General features: G+C 44.5%; 1 gene segment (V, D, J or C); it reads right to left on the bottom strand.

The window, feature by feature from the left end:
- Nucleotides 1-2,134: 2,134 nt before the first annotated feature.
- LOC144299101 (immunoglobulin lambda variable 8-61-like) overlaps nucleotides 2,135-18,775 on the bottom strand; it is a 41,307-nt gene continuing 24,666 nt past the window's right edge. Inside the window, 1 exon segment of the V gene segment in view lies at nucleotides 2,135-3,103. Coding sequence covers nucleotides 2,724-3,103 — 380 coding nt within the window.

Raw genomic sequence — 18,775 nt, 5'->3', positions numbered from 1 at the left:
CCGAGGCCAGCTGAGTCAGCACAGACTGAGTCCAGGATCCTGGAAAAAAAGACACATGTCTCACTACTTAATCTCACTGAAAATGTGCTCAAAGCCATGACTGGTATGCACAGGGGTTTTGGTCTCACTGCCTCATTATCTGAGACACAGAGAGTGAGTATAGTGCCCCCACTGCAGTGACCTACAGTACAGTCATAGTCACCCTCATCCTCAGGCTGCACCCCAGAGATGCACAGAATTGCTATATTAGTGGAGGCATCCTTGGATCCAGAGACTCATCTGGGCCCTCCAGGTGTCAGCTGGAGGAAGAGGACAGCAGAGGATACAGGGAACAGAGTTGTCACCAGTCTGCAGGTCAGACACAGGGAGGTGACTGACTGGACCCCAGGCTGTGGGAGAGGGAGGGATGGTCCAGAGTATCAGGCAGATGGAAGGCGGTACCCAAAGGGGTGGAGATGCCCTGACTGACTTGGGAGAGATCAGATGGGAGAGCAGGTGGAGGGCTACTGATGGGACTGTTGTCCCTGGTCACATGGCCATCATGGTGTGAAAGTGCGGAGACGTGTTAGAAAAATTCAGAGACCAGCAGGGCTGCAGGGATGGATACTCCAGGCTGTGAGGACAGTGTTGTGTAACCAGAGATGCTCACTGCTACAGGGGTGCATCTCCCACAGAGCCTTCCCTCCCAGGGAATTGGCTTGGGGCAGAGGCAGTTGTCTAGGTGTCTTCAGAGAGCTGCATGGTATGAAGCATCTCAGGTTCTCAGACACCTCAGCTTCACGGAATTTGGGATCCAGGTGGAAGAGGAGGCAGAAGGAGGAAGGCACAGTCCTTGTTCTGGGGATGGCATACAGCATCAAAGGCCATTCATTGTTAGTGGCCCAGAAGGGTGGCCCTCACTTCTCCCCCATGAGACCCTGCAGGGAGAACACTAGATGATTGACACTCCAAGGGTTCTTGACTGGCTCCAGGTAGCATGAGCTCAGGGATTACTGAGTCTGGCTTGCCCTGGGGGAAGCAAGCTCCACTAATACTCCCAGGTCCTAGGACTTTCCCCAACTCTCGTGACATGTCCAGAACTGTGGTCCCCGGCTTTTCTGACCTGACCCTCCCTTCCTTGCCTCCTTCCATGGGTCAGATCCTATAGCTACAGGACCCCCTCCAACTCCACCTCTTTCCCAGTGATCCATCACCAGCAGTCCCCTCTGACAATCACATTGTTTTTTGATCCCGTCCTCTCATCCGATTGTGGCACATGTCAAACTCAGGTCTTTGTGGCCTGTTTGTGTGAACAGTGAGTGGGGGAGCATGAGGACTACAGGAATCCAGGCCATAGGGAGCGAGCTGCCCTGAGTGCCAAGATGGGGCTGAGTAATCAGGCCTCTTTTATCTTCCCCAGTGGTCAGAAATGGGAGAGCTGTTCACATGAAATTTGTCCTATTAGAGAATCTACTCTATCCCGAGCATGAGCTTTAGTCTGAGCTTGGTTCTTAGAATAGAGTCTAGGAGGAGTCTGAGTTTGTCCCCTGGGAGGGACCAGGGAGGAAGCATCCCCTGGGACCTTCCACAACCCATGAGCAGGACACTCTCCACTGCTAGAGGGGACACAGTTACTAAGTACCCAATAGTACACACAGATGCCAATTCCTTAGCCTGGGGAGTTCTGGGTATTAAACAACTGGGAGCCCCCCACTGAGCAGAGGCTGAGGGCAGGACCCTCAAGGGCCCTCCTATCCACTGACCAAACCTCAACTCTGACTGGAAATGATGTTGGAGCAGGGGTAATAGCCTGCTCACTGTCAGTCCACAACATCTGTGAGCCATGCCCTGTTGTGACCCAAGTTCCTAATAGAAATTGATTTTCTAATTTCTCAAGAGGCACATGCTTTCATAAAATGAATAAATTTACAAATATACCACATATTTGTTACTAAGCTTTAAGAAGGCTTTAATTTATACTATTAATAAGGTAAACATTGTCTTACTTAAGTGATGACCTAAATGAGAAGAAATAAAAAATGTGAGGCATAGATATCAGAAGAGTGTTACCTATCTCAGACAACATTCACACTTGAAATTTTTTTTTAGATTTTTATTTATTTATTCATAAGAGACACACAGAGAGAAGCAGAAACAGGCAGAGGGAGAAGTGGGTACCGTGCAAGGAGCCCAATGGGGTACTTGATCCTAGGACCCTCGGTCACGCCCTGAGTCGAAAGTAAATGCTAACTGCTGAGCCACCCAGGCATCCCCATGCTTGGGAACTTTCCAAAATTCTTCCTTTCTGTCATGATCTTCATTAGACACACACTGACTAGAAGCATCTGGCATATGGAGCAGAATAGCAGAGGGGGAGACAATGGGTCCAGCTCATGTCTGTTCAGATGAAGAAATGTTCAATAGACTTTGGTCTTCAACGTCAAATTACTAGATGAGGACAAGTGTGTTAATGCCATTTGAATAAGAAGCTTCCCACAGGGAGCAGTGAGCTCACCGAATCTCACTGTGGATATATTTTGGACCAGAGGCCCCTCTACATCATTATAAGCAGAAAAGGAAAGAGGAAGCACAGGCTTGGTGGGTCACCCTGGAGAGATGGACATAGCCTGGTGGAGTGTGGATGGGTCAAGTGACAAGGAAACACTGGGCAGGAGAATGGGGCCAGGGAGCCTCTCCTCCCATTGTTCTGTTGTTGATTCGTCCTCTCACTCTTTATCCTGCCTTTAAGGCTGAGACATTCTGAACCCGTGAAGAGGTTTTGGTTGCACTTCCCCACTGATTGAAATCACTGTGTAACTACTACTACTACTTAATCCCAGAGCACAGTAGTAGTCAGCCTCGTCCTCAGGCTGGGCTCCTGTGATGGTGAGGGCGGCTTTGTTCCCAGAGATGGATCCAGTGAAGCGATTAGGGACCCCAGAGGGGCGGCTGTTTGTGTTGTAGATAATCATGCGAGGAGCCTGCCCTGGGGTCTGCTGGTACCAGTTGGGGTAGTTACTTGTAGAGACTGACCCGGAGCTGAGGCCACATGTGAGTGTGACTGTCCCTCCTGGAGACACTGAGAGTGATGGCTCCTGGGTCACCACAGTCTGAGAATCTGCTCCTAAAACCAAGAGGAGAGAAAGGTGTTAAGGGAGACAAGGGTCACATGAGTCCCTGCTTTTATGTGTTCCCTCCCCGCCAGAGGCAGAGTCCATTTCCCTGACCTGAGCCATAAGCAAGAAGCCCAAGGAGAATCAGTGTCCAGGCCATGGTGGGGACCCTCACAGGATGCAGGCTGCTCAGGCTCCTGGGCTGGAGTGGGATGTCCTCAGGCCTTTTCATGCCTCTCAGACCCATTAGGGGGATAAAGTGCTTTATGCAAATCAGCTTCCTTTCTCTCCCTGCCCCAGTGTCACCCTGTTGTCCCCTGCAGGAGAGTTTGAAAGAGGCATAAGCTGGAACTTCTCACAGACCAGTGACTGCAGGGTGACTAGCACACTGAGTGACAGGGATGACATCTTTCACCAAATCAGCTCCCCCGCATACTTGGTGACTAGTCTCAAGTTTGTTCTCTGGAAAGGCTGAGAATGAATGAGGACATAGATGTATTCTCCACATTCTGGCCCTGCTTCTGGTTCATCCCAAATCTATCCCAGCTCTGGGAATATTTTCTCCACCACCCCACCCCACCCCCGCCCCGCCAAGACATCCATGATTGTCTCCTGCGAATCTTAATGGTCACTCCTCCAGCAGTGAGTGCACTTGGAACCACAGATCCCACATCTTGGTGGTGAAGGGAAAGGGTGTCCTCTGACTCAGTCCTAGAACCTATTTCTGATATCCAAGGGGGAGTAGAGTAGGGCTAGTTGAGCCCATACCGAGTGAACCTCCAGGTTGGTGAGGCCACCATTGTTCGTTCTAAGAAGATGTCTATTTTATCAAGGCCATCAATGTAACTGTAGCATTTGAGAAGAAATAGTCAGAGGGTAACCATGAAATTCAGAAGCAACTGTCCTCATGGGGTATAACAAATAGAGAGAAGTATGCCTCATGATCAAACACAAAAAGCACACTGTGTGCCTGACTGGCTCAGTCCATAGAGCTATGATGCTTGATCTCAGTGTCATGAGTTCAAGCCCCATGCTGGGCTTAAAGCTTACCTAAAAATATATATAAATGAAATTAAAAAAAATAAAAGGACACTGTATGAACAAGGGGGTGAGTCCATTAAGATGCTTTTTCAATTCCCTTTGCCTTTGTGCTCTGCTAAGGTGCAGAAGGACCTAGAAGTATGGAGAAGGGTCTGGTAGTTAGGAGGACTGGCAGGAAGGTGTGGAAGGCGGATGAAGCTCAGGGCTGGTGTTCATCCCCAAATGAGTTATAAATACAACTGCTCTTCCTTTTGGAATCACTAGTAATTTTTGTGTTTGATAAATCTTGCAGGATTACTGTCTCTTTGCATGGGTTTGAGGTCTGCAACTCATATCAGAGAAAAATACTCATACCAAATGATTTTCCTATGAAACTTTTATATCTTAGACAGTGAAGAGAACAATAGGTAATTTCGTAGCTATCAAATTTTGAAGTGAGGAGCAAAATTCACACTCACGATAAAAGGAAGAGGTACGCCTGGGTAGTTTAGTGGATGAGCATCTGTGTGTCTGCCTTCGACTCAGGCTGTGATCCTGGAGTTCCAAGGAGAGCCTGTTTATGCCTCTGCCTGTGTCTCTGCCTTCTCTCTGTGTCTCTCATGAATAAATAAATAAATAACATATTTGTTTTTAAAAAAGAAAGAATTAGAAAAGTGAAAACAAATGGTATGTTTCCGTAAGTCACTATAAAGTATTGGAATAAATGAGAAAGACTGATACAAAATAACAACTGAAATGATGACAGATAAGGGCTCGATAACTTACTGCATGTGCTATCATGGGCACATTTGGAAGTCATAGTTAGCACCAAGGGTCCCTGAGGGTAGCCACCTGGACACACTCTCCCAGGCCTTCCCCAGGCACCAGGGTCCTATTCACTATCCCATGGGATAGACCTGTGTGGGATCTGCAGCCACAGGTAAGTGGGATTGATGGGCTGTAGATGGGAGAAGCTCCCAGTATCCTAGGAGCCCTTCACCCCAGGAAGGTAGTAGAGCAGGAGCAGCCCCCTCACCTCCATGGGTTTGAATGGTCCTGCATGAATCAGAGTGGAGCTTCCTCTGGTCTATGCTTGGATCTGAGAGGACATGGTGATACAGGCTGACCAGGTGCTATGGAGATCACTGTGTCCCCTGTGCTGTGTCCTGTCAGATCACTGTTGTCTTTCACAGGGTAGCAGGGAACCAAAACTGGGAGCTTGGGGGCTCTACCCCGGTTGGGGCATCTGACACATGGCTCAGGGTGGCTTCTCATCTGCTTCCTATCATTCCACGTTCCTCATCACTGAGAGACTGCGCACAACTTCAGCCCCAATCTTCCCTAGTGATTAAGGGGAATATTCTTGGAGATAACATGACTCTAGTGACTTATTTGTTGAGTCATTTGTGCAACTATCAGCTGTCTTCATAAAAGAGATCATCCTGTAGTTCTCACAGGATGGGTGGTGCTCCTTTCACTGATTTGCTAGAGTGAGAAAATGAGTTTAGGCCATGTCGTCTATTTTAAAATATATTTTAAACTATTTTTTAAGCAAAGACTTAGACACAGTGGATGGCAGAAACAGCTCCATCTGTATCACAGCCCTGGAAGGAGGGTCAGAAGGAGACAGGGATATGATGACTAACCACCTGTGCCCACATCATAGGAACAAAAGAAGAGCCATTGCCCTTCCTCAATACCCCTTACCCTATCATTTTCCCCTAAAAGAAACTCTTTATGCAACCAGTGAGGAGGTGAATAGAGGACCCAGGACAAGGTGGAGAAGCCCTGAGCTCTGTGCTGAGGCCTGATTGTCGGCATGGAGACAGTCACTTCCCAGTGTGTCCTATCCTTTGCCCAGGAAACACTGCAGTTTGAGTTCAGGAAGCAAATTATTTTTGTTGTAGGATCACCTTGTCCATCTATCTTTCTATGAAAATGAGGTCTGGGCAGTTTCTTCCATGATGTAGTGGAGGACAAAATATGAGGCCTGTGGGATTCAGAGTTCAGGACTCTTGTGGCTTCTGGGGACCCAGGTGCAGGAAAGTCACCCACAGTGAGGGCCCTGCTTGCTCTAGTGTGCAGGGGCCGGTGATAGATTTTCCTGGTCTACCCAACCCAGACCCTCTCAGGAGCAGCCCACTCGCGCCCCCTGCTGGCCTCAGACACCAATTGTCTTACAAATTAGGTGATGCACTTGGTTTGTATTACAATGAAACCTAATTTTAAAAACTTTATAAATACACAAAATGATGGTGTCCTGTTGTTTTTCGCTGGAAAAAATATTGGACGTGTATTATTATGTTTGTTTTATATCTGAAGGAAATGTTTCTGACTTTATCACTTCATTTTGTTGCGTCTCTAATAAAAAATGACTGAATCCTGCTTTTTATGGACCCTTTCATCCCAAAACATTCATATTTTACTCAACTTTAAGACTCAAATATTAAATATAATCAATTCAGACCCATTGCATCCCCATCTCTGAATGGATGGTCAACATTTAGTGTCTCCTCGAAGTCAGGAATCTGGTCATGGCCTGCCAATAAGACAGGATCGTATTTGTACACACACGTGGTGGAAAATGTTTCTGTCCTCTCCTTCATCTGGGTCTCTCACTGCATGCAGCACCACTATAAGAGTACCCACCAGTGGTAATCAGCCTTGGCCTCAGGCTAGGGAACCAGAGAAGGTCAGGGGAGTTTTACATCCAAGGAGGGAAACTGAAAGCTTGGTAGGGATCCAGAAGTGTTTATTGCTTGTATCCTAAGTCAATGCCCTGGGGACTTGACTAGGGTTCTGCTGAAACCAGTAAGGATACTGACATTGGTGACTGTGCCAGTGTTCGAGGCACAGGTGAGAGTGTTCCTCCTGGGGGCACTGTTAGTGAGGATTCCTGAATCACCACAGCCTGACAACTGGTCCCTGAAATGAGAATAGATGCATATTAGGAATGAAGAATAAAGGTAGAGGGATCCCTCCAATGTCTAGCCTCTGAAATCTCCATGACCACGGGCAATAGGGGAGGAGGTGAGTGAGAGGAGAGGAGTCTACATCATGGTGTGGACTTTCCAAAGGTCCCCTGGCCTTACAGCTGGTGCTGGCCTCTGGCCTGTGTTCTTTATTTCCTCCTGAGTTCAGGTTAAGGGCATGCGTGGTGGTGTATTATGCAAATTCGAGCCCACAATGCCATTTGATTCTGGGTCTTTGGCCCAACCTGCAGCTTCCCTCCCAGAAGGAGGTCTGTGGTGGTCAAAGGCTCTGGGTTTGTTCCTTGGAGACTGATTCCACACAAACCTTAAGATGATTTGTTCCAACTCTCTGAAGAAAGTCCATGGTATTTTGATAGGGATTGCATTAAATGTGTAAATTGCCCTGGGTAGCATTGACATTTTCACAATACTAATTCTTCCAATCCATGAGAATGGAATATTTTTCCATCTCTTTGTGTCTTCCTCCATTTCTTTCAGAAGTGTTCTGTAGTTTTTAGGGTACAGATCCTTTACCTCCTTGGTTAGGTTTATTCCTAGGTATCTTATGCTTTTGGGTGCAATTGTAAATGGGATTGACTCCTTAATTTCTCTTTCGTCAGTCTCATTGTTAGTGTCTAGATATGCCACTGACTTCTGGGCATTGATTTTGTATCCTGCCACACTGCCAAATTGCTGTATGAGTTCTAGCAATCTTGGGGTGGAGGCTTTTGGGATTTCTATGTATAGTATCATGTCATCTGCGAAGAGAGAGAGTTTGACTTCTTCTTGGCCAATTTGAATGCCTTTTAAAAAAAATAAATATATTTATTTTTTAATAATAAATTTATTTATTATTGGTGTTCAATTTGCCAACATACAGAATAACACCCAGTGCTCATCCCGTCAAGTGCCCCCCTCAGTGCCCGTCACCCATTCACCACCACCCACCGATCCCTCCCCTTCCACTACCCCTAGTTATAAATTTATTTTTTATTGGTGTTCATTTGCCAACATATAGCATAACATCCAGTGCTCATCCCATCAAGTGCCCACCTCAGTGCCTGTCACCCAGTCACCCCCACCCCCCGCCCTCCTCCCCTTCCACCACCCCTAGTTCGTTTCCCAGAGTTAGGAGTCTCTCATGTTCTGTCTCCCTCCCTGATATTTCCCATTCATTTTTTTTCTCCTTTCCCCTTTATTCTCTTTCACTAATTTTTATATTCCCCAAATGAATGAGAACATATAATGTTTGTCCTTCTCCGATTGACTTATTTCACTCAGCATAATACCCTCCAGTTCCATCCACGTTGAAGCAAATGGTGGGTATTTGTCGTTTCTAATAGCTGAGGAATATTCCATTGTATACATAGACCACAGTTTCTTTATCCATTCATCTTTCGATGGACACCGAGGCTCCTTCCACAGTTTGGCTATTGTGGACATTGCTGCTAGAAACATTGGGGTGCAGGTGTCCCGGCGTTTCACTGCATCTGTATCTTTGGGGTAAATTCCCAACAGTGCAATTGCAGGGTTGTAGAGCAGGTCTATTTTTAACTCTTTGAGGAACCTCCACACAGTTTTCCAGTGTGGCTGCACCAGTTCACATTCCCACCAACAGTGTAAGAGGGTTCCCCTTTCTCCACATCCTTTCCAACATTTGTGGTTTCCTGCTTTGTTAATTTTCCCCACTCTCACTGGTGTGAGGCGGTATCTCATTGTGGTTTTGATTTGTATTTCCCTGATGGCAAGTGATGCAGAGCATTTTCTCATGTGCATGTTGGCCATGTCTATGTCTTCCTCTGTGAGATTTCTCTTCATGTCTTTTGCCCATTTCATGATTGGATTGTTTGTTTCTTTGGTGTTGAGTTTAAGAAGTTCTTTATAGATCTTGGAAACTAGCCCTTTATCTGATATGTCATTTGCAAATATCTTCTCCCATTCTGTAGGTTGTCTTTTAGTTTTGTTGACTGTATCCTTTGCTGTGCAAAAGCTTCTTATCTTGACGAAGTCCCAATTTTCATTTTTGCTTTTGTTTCTCCTGCCTTCATGGATGTATCTTGCAAGAAGTTACTATGGCCGAGTTCAAAAAGGGTGTTGCCTGTGTTCTCCTCTAGGATTTTGATGGAATCTTGTCTCACATTTAGATCTTTCATCCATTTTGAGTTTATCTTTGTGTATGGTGAAAGACAGTGGTCTAGTTTCATTCTTCTGCATGTGGAGGTCCAATTTTCCGAGCACCATTTATTGAAGAGACTGTCTTTTTTCCAGTGGATAGTCTTTCCTCCTTTGTTGAATATTAGTTAACCATAAAGTTGAGCGTCCACTTCTGGATTCTGGATTCTGTTCCATTGATCTATGTGTCTGTTTTTGTGCCAGTACCACACTGTCTTGATGACCACAGCTTTGTAGTACAACCTAAAATCTGGCATTATGATGGCCCCAGATATGGTTTTCTTTTTTAAAATTCCCCTGGCTGTTCGGGGTCTTTTCTGATTCTACACAAATCTTAAAATAATTTGTTCCAACTCTCTGAAGAAAGTCCATGGTATTTTGATAGGGATTGCATTAAATGTGTAGATTGCCCTGGGTAACATTGACATTTTCACAATATTAATTCTGCCAATCCATGAGCATGGAATATTTTTCCATCTCTTTGTGTCTTCCTCAACTTCTTTCAGAAGTGTTCTGTAATATTTAGGGTATAGATCCTTTACCTCTTTGGTTAGGATTATTCCTAGGTATCTTATGCTTTTGGGTGCAATTGTAAATGGGATTGACTCCTTAATTTCTCTTTCTTCAGTCTCATTGTTAGTGTCTAGAAATGCCACTGACTTCTGGGCATTGATTTTGTATCCTGCCACGCTACCAAATTGCTGTATGAGTTCTAGCAATCTTGGGGTGGAGTCTTTTGGGTTTTCTATATACAGTATCATGTCATCAGCAAAGAGGGAGAGTTTGACTTCTTCTTTGCCAATTTGAATGCTTTTTATTTCTTTTTGTTGCCTGATTGCTGAGGCTAGGACTTCCAGTACTATGTTGACTAGAGTGGTGAAAGTGGACATCCCTGTCTTGTTCCTGATCTTAGGGGAGAGGCTCCCAGTGCTTCCCCATTGAGAATTATATTTGCTGTGGGGTTTTCGTAGATGGCTTTTAAGATGTTGAGGAATGTTCCCTCTATCCCTGCTCTCTGAAGAGTTTTGATCAGGAATGGATGTTGTATTTTGTCAAATGCTTTTTTTGCATCTATTGAGAGGATCATATGGTTCTTGTTTTTTCTCTTGCTGCTATGATGAATCACATTGATTGTTTTACGAGTGTTAACCAGCTTTGTGTCCCGGGGATAAATCCTACTTGGTCATGGTGAATAATCTTCTTAATGTACTATTGGATCCTATTGGCTAGTATCTTGTTGAGAATTTTTGCATCCATGTTCATCAGGGATATTGGTCTGTAATTCTCCTTTTTGGTGGGGTCTTTGTCTGGTTTTGTAATTAGGGTGATGCTGGCCTCATAGAATGAATTTGGAAGTACTCCATGTCTTTCTATCTTTCAAACAGCTTTAGTAGAATAGGTATGGTTTCTTCTTTAAACGTTTGGTAGAATTCCCCAGGGAAGCCATCTGGCTCTGGACTTTTGTGTCTTGGGAGATTTTTGATGACTGCTTCAATTTTCTCCCTGGTTATTTGCCTGTTCAGGTTTTCTATTTCTTCCTGTTCCAGTTTTGGTAGTTTGTGGTTTTCCAGAAATGCATCCATTTCTTCTAGATTGCCTAATTTATTGGTGTATAGCTGCTCATAATAAGTTTTTAAAATCGTTTGTATTTCCTTGGTGTTGGTAGTGATCTCTCCTTTCTCATTCATGATTTTATTAATTTGAATCTTTTCTTTATTATTTTTAATAAGGCTGGCTAATGGTTTATCTATCTTATTAAATCTTTCAAAGAACCAACTCCTGGGTTTGTTGATCAGTTCCACAGTTCTTCTGGTCTCTCTTTCATTGAGTTCTGCTGGAATCTTTATTAACTCTCTTCTTCTGCTGGGTGTAGGATCTATTTGCTGTTTTTCTCCAGCTCCTTAGGTGCAAGGTTCCCTTTAGTATTTGAGTTCTTTCCAGTTTTTGGATGGATGCTTGTATTGCGATGTATTTCCTCATCAGGACTACTTTTGCTGTATCCCAAAGATTTTGAATGGTGTATCTTCATTCTCATTTTTACATGAGAATGAGTTTGATTCTTTTCTAATTTCCTGGTTGACCCTTTCATCTTTTAGCAGGATGGTCCTTGACCTCCACGTGTTTGAAATCCTTCCAAAATTCTTCTTGTGATTTAGTTCTAATTTCAAAACATTATGGTCTGAAAATATGCAAGGGATGATCTCAATCTTTTGGTATTGGTTAAGACCTGATTTGTGACCCAGTATTTGGTCTATTCTGGAGAAAGTTCCATGTGCACGTGAGAAGAATATGTATTCAGTTGTGTTTGGATTAAAGTTCTTAAATATCTGTGTAATCCATCTGGTCCAGTGTAACATTTAAAGCTCTTGTTTCTTTGGAAATGTGCTTAGAAGACCTGCTGATTGTAGAAAGCGCTACATTAGAGTCACTGAGTATAGTGTATTATTATCTAAGTATGTCTTAACTTTGGTTATTAATTGATTGATATACTTGGCAGCTCCCACATTCAGGGCATAAATATTGATGATTGTTAGGTCCTTTTATTGGATAGATCCTTTAAGTATGATATAGTGTCCCTATATGATACTATTGAAAGATATGAATTTAGTGTCATCATGATACCTATTCAGTCCCTGTTTTTGTGGATTGTTCCCTTGGACTTCCTCTTCCCTTACAGAGTACCCCTTAATATTTATTGGAGAACTGGTTTGGTGGTCACATATTCTTTCTTTGCTGGATAAAGTATTCTTGGCTGCATGTTCTTCTCATTTAGACCCCTGAATATATCCTGCCAGCCCTTTCTGGCCTGCCAGGTCTCTGTGGAGAGGTCTGCTGTTAATCTAATATTTCTCTCTATAAAAGTTAGAGATTTCTTGTCTCTTGCTGCTTTAAGGATCCTCTCTTTATCTTTGGAATTTGCAGGTTTCACTATTAATTGTCGAGGTGTTGAGCGGTTTTTATTGATTTTAAGGTTGGATTTCTCTATTTCCTGGATCTGAATGCCTGTTTTGGTTCCCTGGTTAGGAAAGTTCTTAGCTGTAATTTGTTCAAATACAGTTTCTGGACCTTTGTCCCTTTCGTCGCTCTTGGGAACCCCAATTAAACGTAGATTTTTCTTCCTCAAGCTGTCATGTATTTCCCTTAATCTATCCTCATGATCTTTTAATTGTTTTTCTCTTTTTTTCCTCAGTCCCTCCTTGCCATCAACTTGTCTTCTATGTCTCTCACTCTTTCTTCTATCTCATTAATCCTCATCGTTAGGACTTCTAGTTTGGACATCGTCTCACTTAATTGATTTTTAATTTATGCCTGATTAGATCTAAATTCTGCAGTCATGAAGTCTCTTGAATCCTTTATGCTTTTTTCTAGAGCCACCAGTAGCTGTATTATAGTGCTTCTGAATTGGCTTTCTGACACTGAATTGTAATCCAAATTTTGTAACTCTGTGTGAGAGAGGAGTGTGTCTGAGTCTTTCTTTTGAGGTGAGGTTTTCCTTCTAGTCATTTTGCTCAGTGCAGAGTGGCCAAAACCAAGTTGGACTGGGAAAAGGAGAAAAATAGAGAAGAGAAAGAAGAAAAGAAAAAAAAGAAGAAGAAGAAGAAAAGAGAAAAGAAAAAAAGGAGGGGAAGCAAACAGAAAGCAAAAAACAAGGGGATGTATCCTCTGATTCTATATACTGTAAATCCCTGGACTTCGGCTGGAACTTTCCAGTGCAGCTTGGTCTATAATTTGTTTTTCCCCTGTTGGTCTAGCTGGTCTTCTGGGGGCAGGGGTCTGCTGTGTGGCCTTAGCCGGGCTCCTTGGGGCCCCTCCCCCTCGGATGCTTTTTGTTTCTTTATTTCTTTTTTTCTGTCTTCCTAACTTGATAGAAGTGTGAACTCTTCTCACTGTTAGCATTCCAGGTGTTCTCTCTTTAAATCTCAGGCTGAATTCATAGGTTTTCAGGATGATTTGAAAGTTATCTAGGTAATTTGGTGGGGACAGGTGACTTGGGGACCCTTCTCTTCTGTCTTCTTGCCCCCTCCCCTCTACTCTTGAGTTTGTTTAGAGTTTTCTTTTCAGTTTCATCTATTATCTTTTTCAGTTTTACAATTTCCATTTGTTTTGATAACTTCTATTTCAAATCTGCATTTCTATCTTTTCCATTTGTTCAAAGAGTGTTTGTAGTAGCTCACCAAATGCATCTTATGTTTTGTTTCCTAAAATAACTCTCCTGCAAATTAAACGACCGAGTCAGCCTAGTGTTAATGTCAGTAGATTTTTCTCACTCATGTTTCATTTTTCTGGTTCTTCACATGACAAGTGATCTTTTTTTACTGGATCCTGGATATTTGGGATATTATACTGTGAGATGGTGGATTCCCAGGTATCTTCCTTCAACCACTCAGTCCTCCCATTGAGCTGCAGCAGGAGTTCATGTGTTGTATGTCAGTTACCAAGTGGCCCCAGAGAAAGTAGAGTGCTTTCTCCCACTGGTCTGTCCTGCTGACTCCCTGCTTGGGAAAAGGGGGCAAGATAGCCACTTTCCTGTTCCCAACAGGTTGGGGAAAGGGACAGGTGCTGTGCTGGGCTCTGCTCACCATAGAAAGGGACACACAAGCCTGAATAGAGCTGCTTTGCTGCAAGGAATGGATGCTCAGGTCCCCACTGGGCTCCCTGGCTTCCCTGACACCAGGAAGGTCAAAGGTCAAGTGCAAGGCCAGAACCTCTGTCTCCAGTCCCCTTATTCAGTGTGTTAATGTCATGTGAGAGCCCAGACTCCACTGCTGGTCATCAAGAGGGGTAAGGGAGTGCAAACCAGCTCTACCATTGCATCTCCCTGCTGAAGGATGTAGTGAAGGGAGCTCCCCACCACCTGCTAAAATCATGGGTGGAAAGAACTGGATGCTAACTAGCTCACCGGCCCTGCTTCATTCAGGCTTATTGATCCTCCCATGGGAAGGGGGCTCAGCTCTCTGCTAAAACCACTGACGCCACCCTGGGTGGGCAATGAGACTCTGCCTTATTTGCCAGGAGATAATGAAATCTCAAGTCTCTTCACAGCACTGCTGAGAGCCTGGCATGAGGGTAAATTTTGGGGATTCATTAGTGTTATACAAATAATTCAGTATTTATTTCCTATATGAAGAGCCAAATATTCATAAATTGCATATTTTGAAACACACTATAGTATTTCAAATGTGTGTTATATCTTTTTTTAAAGATTCTATTTTTTTTATTCATGAGAGACAAAGAGAGAGGCAGAGACACAGGCAGGGGATAAGTAGGCTCCATGGAGGGAGCCCAATGTGGGACTCAATCCCGGGTCTCCAGGATCATGCCCTGGGCTGAAGGCAGTCGCTCAACTGCTGAGCCACTCAGCTGTCCCAAATGTATGTTATATCTTAAATCCATAGGTATTAGGATATAACATATGCAGAGGCAAAAGATCAGGGTTGTTCATCAGAGGATAATATTTGTTGTGTGGGAAGGGGACCATCTAAGTGAATTCTTAGGTGAGGAGGTTGCCAAATACCATCAGTCCTCCCCTCAAATGTGTGGATCTGGCCCAACTCTGAGATCCCCTTGTAAGGAAGGACCTGAATGAGAATGTTTTGGAAAGCATATGGTCCTTTAACAGAACATTGGTTTCCTTGGGATGACGCATCTTCTCCATAAGAGTTAATTGTCTATTTACACACATCAACCCCCCATATGTGTCTCAATTCTGCTTCTGGTCTTGGACAATGGTAGATATGAGAAGGAGAAGTTGCAGACAGAATTATGAACAGATTATGAGAAGGGTCATAGAAACATGTTGTCCAAGGAAAGGCTCTCTCTGGGCCCAGTTGAGGAAAGAAGAGAGTGAGTGATTTTTCATGGAATTCAGGTGAAGGTAGGGTTTTCTCCCTATCTTCTGAGAATGACAAGTGATTATAGTGAAGGGAAACAAGTCAGTTACCAGGTGTGCAGGAGCTCTAATATTTGGAGATGCCCTGGAGAGAGAAAAGGTGAACAAGAAGAGTGCAGAGTGAGGGAGGACCATCTAAGGCAAGGAAAGAGGACACTCTCAGCCTGGATCATTGCAGGTTCCCCAGACAGAGCCCCTGCCCCTCCACTGAGGAGCTCTCTGAGGAACCTGTAGAATGTGGTGGAGTGAATGGCTGAGGGCGAGAGGAAGCTGGACAGGTACAGAGAACCTGTGAGAGTTTTGATCCAATCACAGCTCAAGTCAATCTCAGGTCAGAGAAGCCTCTGTGAGCTGAACAACTTATTATCTGTCACTCACCTTGCATCTTCCAATTTCAGGGAGTTCCATCTCCTCACTCTTCTCAGGACACCCCATGGCCCTTTTTGCCATCAGAAGAGTCCTGTCCCCACTGGATCCTCTCTGACATTTGGTCACAACGACTGGGAATCATAATTTTCTGACTTGGTAACTCCTCCTCTTCACATGTTCAAAATAGGGGTAGATAACATTTCCGGAATCTCACATGGGTTGGGGAGGTGACTGGGTGGTCACTACCTCCTGCAAGTGAGAGCAGGGTCTCCTGTCTGAGCTGCACTTGTGTAGCAGATGACATTCTCATGTGCATTGTATGCTGAAATGGACATGAATCCATGTAGGAAATATGACAGCACAGCCTCCTGAGCAAAACAAGGGGGACTGGGGACAGAGTCTGGCTCATTCTTTCCCTTTGTTCTTGGGAATGGGGTCATTCATGCAAATATGGGGCTGCCATTCCCCATGTTGAATTCCTACATCTCTCTGGGCTGAGTGAATTTTCTAGTTACAGGAAAAAAGTAGAGAAGACCTGGGTTTCTCAATGGGCTGAGGGAAGACCAGCATCCAGGTTCTCCAGGTGGCTAGAGGGTCACAGTGCAGGAGAGTCACACCCCTGAGGCGGTCCAGTCTCACTGGAGGAGACTCAGGCTCCTCCCACATGTGAAAGGAGTGGGAAATCAGTCCTGTTCTCCTGTCAGGCACACAGAGGCCCCTGGTGTTGCAGAATCATGACTTGTATTTAAGTCTAACTGGTATTCTAAATCAGGTTGTTGAATGACAAAACAGAACAAACCACTTACTAAATTTCAAATGAAAATGGATAATGCACAAATATGCAAATGAGAATGACATGGGGAACAAAAACAAACAAGGAAAAATGCATACTGTTAGCCTGTATTAATATTAAATTAAAATCATTCTTTATTAGGAAGAAAATATTTCCTTTAAAAATGAAGAAGCATCAATTTTCTTAGAAAATAGATAATATTATTAGGAACTACTCCTCAGAAAGGCACAAGGTGCATTAGCTTCACAAGAAATACTAACAAGCCTGCAGAGATCATAGTTTCATTTGTTGAAAACATGAAGAAACCATGGAACGTTTAAATTCTTATAGAAAGAACTATAACATGGATATAGACATGATACATAAAAGGGAAAAAGGAAGATTGCAGAATATTATTAAATAGTGTTGCAAATATTATAAATAAAATATAAACAGTGAGATTCATTATCACACTAATATATTCCTACACTGTGACCGGAGTGATTTATTGCAGATAGAGTGTGGGATTCCATATTGATGAATGCTCTAAGATAGGAAATCATATAATAAATCACCAGATGAAAATAACACGATCTCACTACTCCTGAAAAGATCCTCTGGCTAAATGGAAGGAAGAGTCGTAATGAAAACCACATAAAATAAGAAACAGAGACACTCATAGCATGATGACACACTCTCACACACATGGAAAGCAATCTTACAGCCAGGAAATTAGCTAATGAGGTGACTGGGAGGAGGACATTTCTACAAGTTCAGGAACAGACAAATGTGACCTAAATGTTATTATTCAACAACTTTCTGCATTAGACGATGCAAGTGAACAATGAAAACCACTAGTTAGGTCTCAGCATTGATGCCATGGACATCGAGTTATTTCAAAGGGCCACAGCTGGTACAGCAATGACAGGAAAAATCACCCCAATGAGCAGAAAGAACAGGCATTCCTACTGAAGACTAATAAGATGATTACATGGGTCCAAAAACTTCTAGAAATAGCTAAATGACAAAGGATGGAGAGTCCTCAGAAGCGTGCGGTGAGACCAGCACATTGGACCTGAAACCCCACTCCATTAACTTCAGTGCAAAGAGACTGCCCAAACCTGATGGGGAAGATGACATTTCTGTGTCCTTTGAGACCCTTTGTCTAAGAGAGGACTGCAGTGAGTGTCCTTGAGGACAAAGAGATGGAGGATCCTTCACTCCTACATAGTTCCCCTACAAGGACCTTAGACTCATATCGGTGAAGGCAGGAACAGCAGAAGCAGGAGCCACAGTCTGAGTCTGAGCAGCTCCTGGGGCTCTTCCTCCAGCAAATGAGAAAGGGGTTCTGGTCTCAGCTCTCTAGCACTTGGATGAACCCTGACGCGCTGACAGAAGAGGAGCTGTGAGGAGAGGCGTACGCTTCAGACCTCAGCCCAGCGATGGTCAGAGAACCAGAGTTCCAGACATGGGGCCAGAGAATGGATCAGGGTCCACAGAAAGTCTAACCATCATGATAGATGAGGATTTGGCTGCCCATTCATGGAGCTGTTGGCATCAGAAGACATACTGGACACTCCTGACATGTCCTGGCTCAGAGCTGGATTCAGTGTCCCTTTTCTGTCATGACATGATGTGGTCTCTGTGCTCAGAGCACAGAAAATCACACAATATCTTGCTCCCAGTTACAGACTTCATGGAGAAATTTAAGAGAATGTGGAAAGAACTGTAGACAAATTCTTTGAGGGGGACCTCAGAATCCAGTTTATATCAAACAAAGAATCAGTTGACTTGGCCAAACTGTCAGGGCTGCACAGTCAGCTCCATCACTGTGGGTTCAGCAGGTTTGCTTCTCACTTCCCCCCAGGCCCGAAACTCTACGTGACCACCGAGGCTGAAATCCATGGACTGGCAGTAATAATCAGCCTCGTCCTCAGCCTGGAGCCCAGTGATGGTCAGGGTGCCTGAGTTGCCAGACTTGGAGCCAGAGAATCGATCGGGGATACCTGAGGGTCGCTTCTCATTATCATATATGAGGAGTTTAGGGGCCTTCCCTGGGAGCTGCTGGTACCAGTTCACACCAATAATACCAATGTCATTTGTGCTTCCAGAGCAGGAGATGGTGACCCTCTGGCCCAAGGACCCAGACACTGAGGCCAGCTGAGTCAGCACAGATTGAGCCCATGACCCTGCAAGGGGGAGAGACACAGAGAGGGTGATGCTGGGGTCTGGAGACAAGAGGAGGAAGCAGGATTCCATGTCTCGTCCCAGGCCCCTTCCCCTGTCCCCATATCCAGTCACCTGTGCAGTGAGCGAGGAGGGTGAGGAGGAGAGGGGACCAGGCCATGGTGGAGGTCATCACTGATCTTGCCTTCAGTGGCTCCACAGCTGAGCAGAGTCTCCCCTCATCTCTCCCTTCCCCTCTTCATACTCAGAGAGGGAGGGGCCCTCCCATGCAAATGAGACTCCGGCTCTCTGACCCTGCCCT

This window comes from Canis aureus, chromosome 27, assembly GCF_053574225.1.
Source record: "Canis aureus isolate CA01 chromosome 27, VMU_Caureus_v.1.0, whole genome shotgun sequence".
NCBI classification, from domain to species: domain Eukaryota; kingdom Metazoa; phylum Chordata; class Mammalia; order Carnivora; family Canidae; genus Canis; species Canis aureus.
This window is presented reverse-complemented; position numbering and strand designations above follow the sequence as displayed.